General features: G+C 47.7%; 1 protein-coding gene across 1 annotated transcript in view; it reads left to right on the forward strand.

Moving 5' to 3' along the window:
- The window catches only part of TMEM201 (transmembrane protein 201), a 24,831-nt gene that overhangs the window by 11,311 nt on the left and 5,030 nt on the right, over window positions 1-8,490 (forward strand). Inside the window, exons 9-10 of the mRNA XM_031062545.1 lie at window positions 6,473-6,690; window positions 7,356-7,427. Coding sequence (XP_030918405.1) covers window positions 6,473-6,690; window positions 7,356-7,427 — 290 coding nt within the window. The remainder of the gene's footprint in view (window positions 1-6,472; window positions 6,691-7,355; window positions 7,428-8,490) is intronic.

Here is an 8,490-nt window from a genome sequence, read left to right on the forward strand (position 1 = left end):
TGCTGATGAAATTAGAGGAGCTTTTTTAAAGGAAACAAAAGCTATTTCCTAGCTGTTCATACTTACTGTTCCTTGAGCTGGCATTCATTGTGAAAGCATAAAGGTAGCACTGCCCAAAGCTCTGAAATTTGGTAACAATAAGCCAGGCTGAGTCATGGAAGGTGCAGCTCCTGGCTGTGTGCCTGTACCTTAGCAAGGGAGTGGCACACAGACCTGGTGCCCACCTGGGCTCTCCTGTGGAATCTTTTTCTGGTGCCTTCAGATAACTGCAATATCCAAGCTCACAGAGCCTGGCTCCATTCTGGTGCTTGTGAATGATGCTGAGGGTTGTTTACTTACTTACCCACAAGAGGAATCCAGAACCTGCAAAGTCTGGTTCCATCTTCCCATCACCCATCAGTCCTGACCCAGAACATTTGTCTTCCAGCTCACAGGCATGGCAAACCTTGAGCTATTATGGCCATTAAGTGAAATAAGGCATCTGGACTTTTTTTTTTTTTTTAATTCCTCCCTTCTTCCTGCTTCAGGACTTCCAAATTTTCCTCATAAAGTGCATGTAAGAAAAGACTTTTATCTGTGATTGTCTTCTGCATTTACCTGTACAATTTGGATTGAAAGTTCTCTTGCTGTTCTCCTGTGAGACGTGTCCAAGGAATGGGAGGAATCTCCTATTTGAAGGATTTACTGAGAAGGCTCAGAGGAGGGGTATGAGAAGCTGACAAACTCAGTGGGAATGGTCATGGTGATGTCATGCCTGATTTGTCAGTAATGCCCTTTTATTAATAAGAATGAAATGTATCTGTCCAAATTCTCTTGCCCAGTAGGAAGGAAACTCTCAGTGGCAGCTTCTAAAGATGGTTGGCAGCCTCTCCAGATGTTTTATTCAGGAGCTGAAAGCCAAGGCTGTGTTAAGCTTCACTGTGTCCTGTTTCCTATTGTCTCCTATCTCCTCTAAGTATCTGTTTTCCTCCCTTTTTAGGAGCACTTTGATTTTTTCTTTCTATTTAAACTTGACTCCTCCTCAAGCTCCCTGGGGTCAGGCACCTTTTGTGACGTTTTGCTGTTAAATGTTACATTGGTTTACCATGCCTGTTCTTTTCTCTGGTTATCTTTTTCCCTGTGCAGTGCAGGGATGGGATGGGGAGGGTGCACACGAAATGTTGGGAGCAGGCAGTTGCTAGAACTGTGGGAAGGAGAGGATTTACACTGTGAAGCCTGAATAATCCTGTTAAGGAATGTCTTAGCTCTGTTTGCACAGCAAGTGCAAATCTATACTGAGTTTAAAGTCCTTTAATGTGGGAGATATGTTAACTGCAAGTGACATCCGTTTGTCTTCACTTTATGCAGATTAATACAAATGAAGTATATTTACTAGTTGCACTAATTTATATGTCAGAACATCAGAAAGCTACTTTGTTTTATGGCCAAGCTGTACAACTGATCTCTGGTGCTTTGTTCACAACTTAAAATTGAAGAACTTTCGTGCTTGTAATTGGGAAATTTCAAAGGTGAAACAGAATAACAGAGTACATGTTGAAGTGGGGTTCATTTAATGCCAAAGAAGCTTTTGTTTTTGCTCAGGTGTCAGCCTATTCTCCCCACTTCTCGGTGCCTCAGCATCTCTGTGCTGCTGCTTCTAAAAACAACAACCTCAGAGCCTCAAAACCAACCTTGCAGCAATTGAATTCTTGGTGTTTTAGAGACTCTGATGCTGACAGCCTCCTTTCTTTCTCCTTGTCTCACGTGCTTTAGCTGATGGTGGAGGATGATGGATCTTTAGGGGTAAGGGAAGAAGGGAGGAGAAGGGTGGGTTTTGTCCAGAGGTGTTCTGATTTATAAACTGTAGCATTCAGTCCATCCCAGTTGTGTCTCAGACAAGGAGCCCTGCAGAGAAGTTGTAAGTTAGCAGCATTCTACTGTTGACTGTGGAAAAAAAAAATAGTCAAACCACTGCTGCCTTTGCTGAGACTGTTCTTGCCACACCTGATTTCAAAGCCAAATAGGCTTTTCCAGACTCTGCCATGCCATAGGTTCTGTATGGAAGGTGCTTTGCATTTTTCACTCAGCAGTTAGATTATGTCATGTAAATGTAGATATCTGAGTACATCATCTAACTGCATGACTCCTCGCCCCACGGTGAGTCCAGCAGGAGAAAGTGTGTGTTTTGCTGCACAGTGGTGATCTCCTGTGCAGCTGAGGTGCTATTTTGTGTCACACATTTCCTTCTGCTGGGTGGGATAAGAGCTAACAAAGGCTTGGTAACTAACAACCACAGCTGACACAAAATCATCCAGAACCACTTGGTCACTGCTTTGAGCTTCTTGTTTTCCCTTAGCTGGGCTCTTACTTCAGGCCACAGAGGAACACATCGTGGTCTCCAGGTGCAGTTTTGTTACCTGAGGATTCTCTCAGCCATGCAGGCCAGAGCATGTGAATATCTTAACAATATTAGAGGGTTTTAGCCCAAAAGCCCCTAATTCGAGGTGCTGCTTTCTCATACTAACTATGTGTCTGGACCAGGGGATGGTAGCAGCAGAACAGAGCTGAGGTGCTGAGGGATTGTTAGTGGGTTTGTGTGTCACTTGGAATCAAATCTGCTCCATCCCCAAGTGCCTGACTGGCCCTCAGTGGCCATGGCTGATGTGCCAGCTCAAAATCTCTTGTACCCTGCCCAGCAGAGCCAGATTTATAAAGGGGCCAATGTGGGTCCATGAAGTGCCTTTTCCTGGACAAGATTTGGGACAACACTGTGTTGCTTTGCTTGGTGGACCAGGGCTGCAGCAGTGCCCATGTGTCTGCCAGGCCAGCACTTCTGTCCCTCCTGTGCCACCACCGAGCGTGGCAGGGCACAGGGGGACACCTGGGCTAACATTTCTGAGCAACTCTGCAGGAGAACCCAGAGGCAGCAGCCAGGTCAGCATCTCTGCTGCTGCTGCTTCTGTTCTTCCTGAGTGACATCAGTGCATGCAAACTGACGCCTTTGTGGCCCTTTACCATTCTAAATACTCTGTGTTTATATCCAGTTCTTTCCTTTCTCTTAACTCTTCCTCTCCTACAGCCATGCTTTGCATGCCCTAGTGAGCTTGGGTGTGTCAAAGGGTGAGAACATGTGGGAATATAAAAATGGTGTAGTGGCTTATTATTTTGGCTTTATGAATATTTTTCAAGTGTGCTGAAATTATGTGAAGCTAATAATCATGCTTAGATGCTATAGGAAGTATGTATTGATGTAATGTGGACAAAGTATTTATGCTCTTATAAAAATTAATATAATTAATAGCCAGATAATTGCTCCAGACTGACTGCACTCATGAAAGGTGAAGGGAGCTGTGCTATATGGCTTTGCTTTGGTTTTCAGAGATGCTGTTGAAATTGTGTGCTGTCACATACAGCTGCCAGTTCCTTCCAGGTGTGCTGTCACCTGTGAGGACACTTGGCTCTTGGAGCCACGGCAGTGCTCTCCAGGGAAAGGGACAGTACTCAGTCCTGAAGTCATCCCCTGTAAAGCCTCGTTTGGGACCAAAGCTCTGGAGTGTACAGGCAGGAGGAGGTGCCCTGGACATTTTTGGCATGCCAGCAAGTCTGGGTTTGTGTAGGCATAGGATGTACATACACACACACACACACCTCCCCATTTTGTGCCCCAGCTGAGGGGGGAAAGGCACAATTGATGCCAAGCATCTGTGCTCTAGAAGGCCTCAGTGCAGCTCTAATTCAACCCTCCTTTTTCATCCAAAGCAGGACAACAGGCAAGAGAGGAATTCTTCTTGGCAGCTGAAGTTTGTAGCTCTCTAAGCCACATATCAAAATATTAATGTGTCTGAGAGCTGTGCCCATTTTAGCACTACTCTCCCCTGTTCTTGTGCCTGTTTTTTATTCCTGTACTGCTCTTCACTCCTGGTTCTGTGGGTTTGACAGGAGGCTGTGCCCTGAGTGGGGAGGTGCAGCAGAGCAGTGTCAGGGCACAGTGACAGTGACCTGTTCCTGGGGTGGCAGGGACCTGTTCTGCACCACTGGGAGAGAGGTCCCTGCTGTACATGGGTGCTCAGTTCTGAGGGGACACTGAGTCCAGAGGAAATGTTTCATCCCTGGCTGCCATTGGCTCCCCAGCTGCCAGGGCTGGGCACATCCCCCAAGCTGCCTGCCTGCGACTGCATCTCCCCCTCTTTCTTCATGGGCTGAATTATCTGACAGAGGAGTGGGTCCATCTGCAGCCTGGCCTGCCCAAGCCCTCCCGTGTCTGTGTCTGTCCCAGGGCTGGTGCAGCATCTCTGTAAAATGTGAATTCAAAAGGCATACACCTATGGTGGTGTCTGGATGACAGGGAGCTGTTGGGACAGAGCAGGGGAGGCTCTCCTGGCAGGAGGTGTTCCTTCAGGACCGTGTACAGTCCCATACCATGTAATACCCTTCTTTAACCTTCTATTTATTTATTTTTAAAGTATCTGTGTAGCAGACTTGTGCCCGACTGTCTAGTAACATTGTGATCATTGTAAACACTAATTAAGATACCCAACTTTGGATGTTCACAATATCAAGTTCTGAAATAAACGGCTTCCGGGCCTTGACTATTTCCACAAACTATCTGACTTCAGAGCCTTTTTTTCCCTTTTTTTTATGTTGCTTTTTTTACTGTTGCCAGAGCCACTATTAGCACGAGACAAAAGGCACAGCTGCAGTGCTCCATCCCAGGGCTGTGATGGGGCTGCTTCCTGCCTTTTGATCCTCTTGATCTCCTCACCTTTTTTTTATCTGCTTCTGGAAGAAGTTTTAGTTCAGCCGCCCATTCTCAGGCATGAAGCACATTGCCATGAGAGCTTTTAGCAGCATTGCGCCCTCTTGACATGGCAGTGGCAAACACTAAAGAGTGCAGAGAACAGGAACGGGGTTTTGCACACTTAGCAGGAATTTGTTCAGAACAGATCAGTGTTTAGGACACACTTTGGTCAGGATTCAGTCCTAAGGCATTAATAAGCTATACTTAAAACCCTTCAGCTCCTCTTTGCTAATTCCTTTTCTGGATGGTTCAAGACAAATGATTCTTCGCTGCCCTGAGGATCTGGCTGCACTGACTGGGTGAGGTTGAGCAGTGGGGCTGTTGAGCAGCAGAACCATTGGAAGCCTGATCCAAAGCAGTTACAGTCCCAGGACTGTGGTCATGAGTGATAAATTACTAGAATAGCTTCCAGCCCATTAAATGAAAGACTTGCAAAAGCCCATAAACCAGTTAAGCTGTTTTCTGCTGCACCAAGGAGCTGTGTAAAGTTGGATCCTTTGGCCCAAAGACACAGAAGGTGCAAGGTTAGGACAAAAGAGCCATGTGGCTCACAGGTGATGCTCTGGTTTGGCTCTCCACAGCCATGGCACAGTGAGGGGTAGGTATCACTCTTTCTCCTATGGTTCATATCAGTCCTGAGCTGCACTTCTAATTCCCTTTCCCATTCATTTCCTCCTACAAATCCGAGCTGGGCACCTCCATCTGTGTGTGTGGTGGGGTAGATGTGTGTGCTCTGAGGCTCCCTGTGGGTGCAGAGCAGGACCCCCTTTGCAGGTCCTCTGGATCCTGGAGAGGTTGGGCCATTGGGGCTGCCAGACCAGCACGTCCCTGGCTGCTGTTAGAGCCATTCCTGCCCCAGCACCCTGCTTGGCTCACGTGTTCAGCCTCATTAAGCTGGTCAGGATTGGTGATGGCTGCCTCCTACTAGCAGATAAGTAGTTTATAAGATACTTTAAATTGTAATCTTCGCTCTAGAGTTAGCACAGCATAATATTGCTGCACCACCTCTTTTTATCTCCAGGGCAGAATGACACGTGCCTAAATCACCCCACAGTGAAGGCTGAGATTGTCTTCACTCTCTGATTTCCTCCTGGCTTTCCTCTGACAGAAGAAAAGCCATGTAACCATGTTGCTGCTCTCATCTGCCTCTGTTTCCATCAGAAGTGAGATTAAGCCTCCAAATACTGTATCTGCTAAATTGTGTCTGCAAAGTCAGATATCTCCATTTAAAAACATGTGCACTTCATACTCAGTTCTTCATCATGATTTATTTGACAGTTCTATTACGTGTTTCTAACTAAAAAAATCTTTCAGGGGAACAGAGATTCTGGTTCATATTCTAGACTTTCTTTCATGTATTTTCATTCAATTGTTAAAAATAATACAAAATTCCTGTATTTTAACATCTGGACTTCTTAAAGCATTCTCTGGGTAATTTCCTTATCCAGGGTATTTTCACTGGCATTCCTAAACTGTTCCACCCTGTATTGTGGGACAGGTTGGTGCACAATAATTTACGTAATGTTGGGCAGTTCTTCTTTTCCCAGAGTGTAGGAACATTCCCATAAAACTTCAGCACTCCTCCACTGAAAAGCTAGTCCAAACCTGGTAACAAAACAAGTGTTCTGCAAGCACGAGAGAGGCAGTTGCTGGGATTTCTCATTGCTAAGCGTCTGTCATGCGTGTCCTTTGCAGGTACCTCTCTGGGGACTCCATCACCGTCTTTCCCAGCAGCCCTGGCACAGCCTTCCCTTCACCTGCCACGTCTCTGTTTGTCCCAACTCCACCCAGTATCCTGCACCTGACCAACCAGCAGCTCTTCAGGTCCCCGCGCAGAACGGGCTCGTCCTCCCTGCCCGGCCGCCTCAACAGGGCGCTCTCGCTGGGCACCATCCCCTCGCTGGCCCGGGCAGGTGAGGGCAGGGCTGGCACGGGGCACTGGGGCTGCAAATCCTGGGGGAAATGGGCTGGGAGGGATCCGGGGAGTGGGGCTGCAAATCCTGGGGGAATTGGGCTGGGAGGGATCCGGGGAGTGGGGCTGCGATTCCAGGAGGAATTGGGCTGGGAGGGATCCAGGGAGTGGGGCTGCAATTCCAGGAGGAATTGGGCTGGGAGGGATCCAGGTGAGGTCAGGGCTGGCACGGGGCACTGGGGCTGCGATTCCAGGAGGAATTGGGCTGGGGGGGATCCAGGTGAGGGCAGGAGCTGTCCCAGAGGGAATGGCTCTGGATTCACATGTTGTAGTCCTGTTCAGGGATGGCTGCTCCTGTGGCATAGAGCAGTATGGGGCTGCAATTCCAGGAGGAATTGGGCTGGGAGGGATCCAGGTGAGGTCAGGGCTGGCACGGGGCACTGGGGCTGCGATTCCAGGAGGAATTGGGCTGGGGGGGATCCAGGTGAGGGCAGGAGCTGTCCCAGAGGGAATGGCTCTGGATTCACATGTTGTAGTCCTGTTCAGGGATGGCTGCTCCTGTGGCATAGAGCAGTATATGCAGCACTATGGTTTGGCAGCATTAAGGTTTGGGGTTTGGCAGCAGCTGAGCCAAGTGGGTTCAAATAGTTTCATTTTTGCTTTTAGATTCTGGCTATTTGTTCAGTGGAAGCCGGCCGGCCTCGCAGTCATCCTACTCCAAGGAATCCCCTATGTCAGGTACTGCTCCAGGCCTTTCAGAGCAACAATCTTTGCAGGATTTGCACTGAGTGGGTTGAAACACGTGGTCTGGTTGAATTCTTTCCTCCCTGCTCGCATTCCAGTGAAAATGTCCATTTTGCTGCTAGAAATACTGCAGGGAGAGCCCCAGCTAGAGGTGGGATGGCGTTAAAAGTCAGCTGCTGTGTGTGTTGGATGTTTTCCCTGGGAGAGCTCACGGTGGCATCAATGAGACAAAACAAGGAGCCCTTTGCTGATTAGAGCAGAGTTGAGCCTGCTTGGACAGGAGAATTCAGCTGCTTCCAGGGCAGCTCTTTTGTAGCTTTCCCAGCAGAGAGCAGCAGGTGCTGGTTTGGCTGCTCCGTGACCTGTCTGCTGCCCTTCTGGCCCAGACGGATCCCTGGGCTGTTTGTGCTGCTGTCACACCCTGGGCTGTGCAAACCTCCTGCTCCTCAGCACTGCAGCTCTCAGGGACGTGCCAGTACAGTTCATTCACCTGCAGAATGGATTGTGCAGGCTCTCCTGGATGGACGCAGCTGAGCTAAGACAAAGCTCACCAGGCTCCTGATAACCTGATTCTTGAGTCGCTCCTGAGTGTACTAAAGTACTTGTGGGATTTCTCTGTATTTTGCAGTGTGGGGACTCAAATAAATAAATAATGGATTTTAGTACAAGATACATTGGTGGACATTTGCAACTCCAGTTCCTTTTCCTTGCAGTCCTGTTGAAGAGAACTGTGCCTGTTGCAGTGGGATGATAACCTAGTGGGTTTGTCCATGGGGTGTTATTACCAAATGGTATTGGGGACAGCTAAAGGTGATACAGAGGCTCTATCATTAGAAGGTATGAAAAAGACACTTTATTATTAAAATATACAGGTTTTATAGAAACAATGGTGGACTTAAGTCTTGATTGGCTTTTAGAAATCTCTCACACTATTGGTGAACTGTGAATAGCACACTCTGGAGAACTATTACTATAAACAATGGTTACAGACAGAGAGATAATAATTTTGAATTCTTTCTTTTAAGTTTCTCACGGCTTTTAAAATTCTGGGAGAGCC

The sequence above is a fragment of the Geospiza fortis genome, unplaced genomic scaffold (assembly GCF_000277835.1).
Source record: "Geospiza fortis unplaced genomic scaffold, GeoFor_1.0 scaffold662, whole genome shotgun sequence".
Classification (NCBI taxonomy): Eukaryota; Metazoa; Chordata; class Aves; order Passeriformes; family Thraupidae; genus Geospiza; species Geospiza fortis.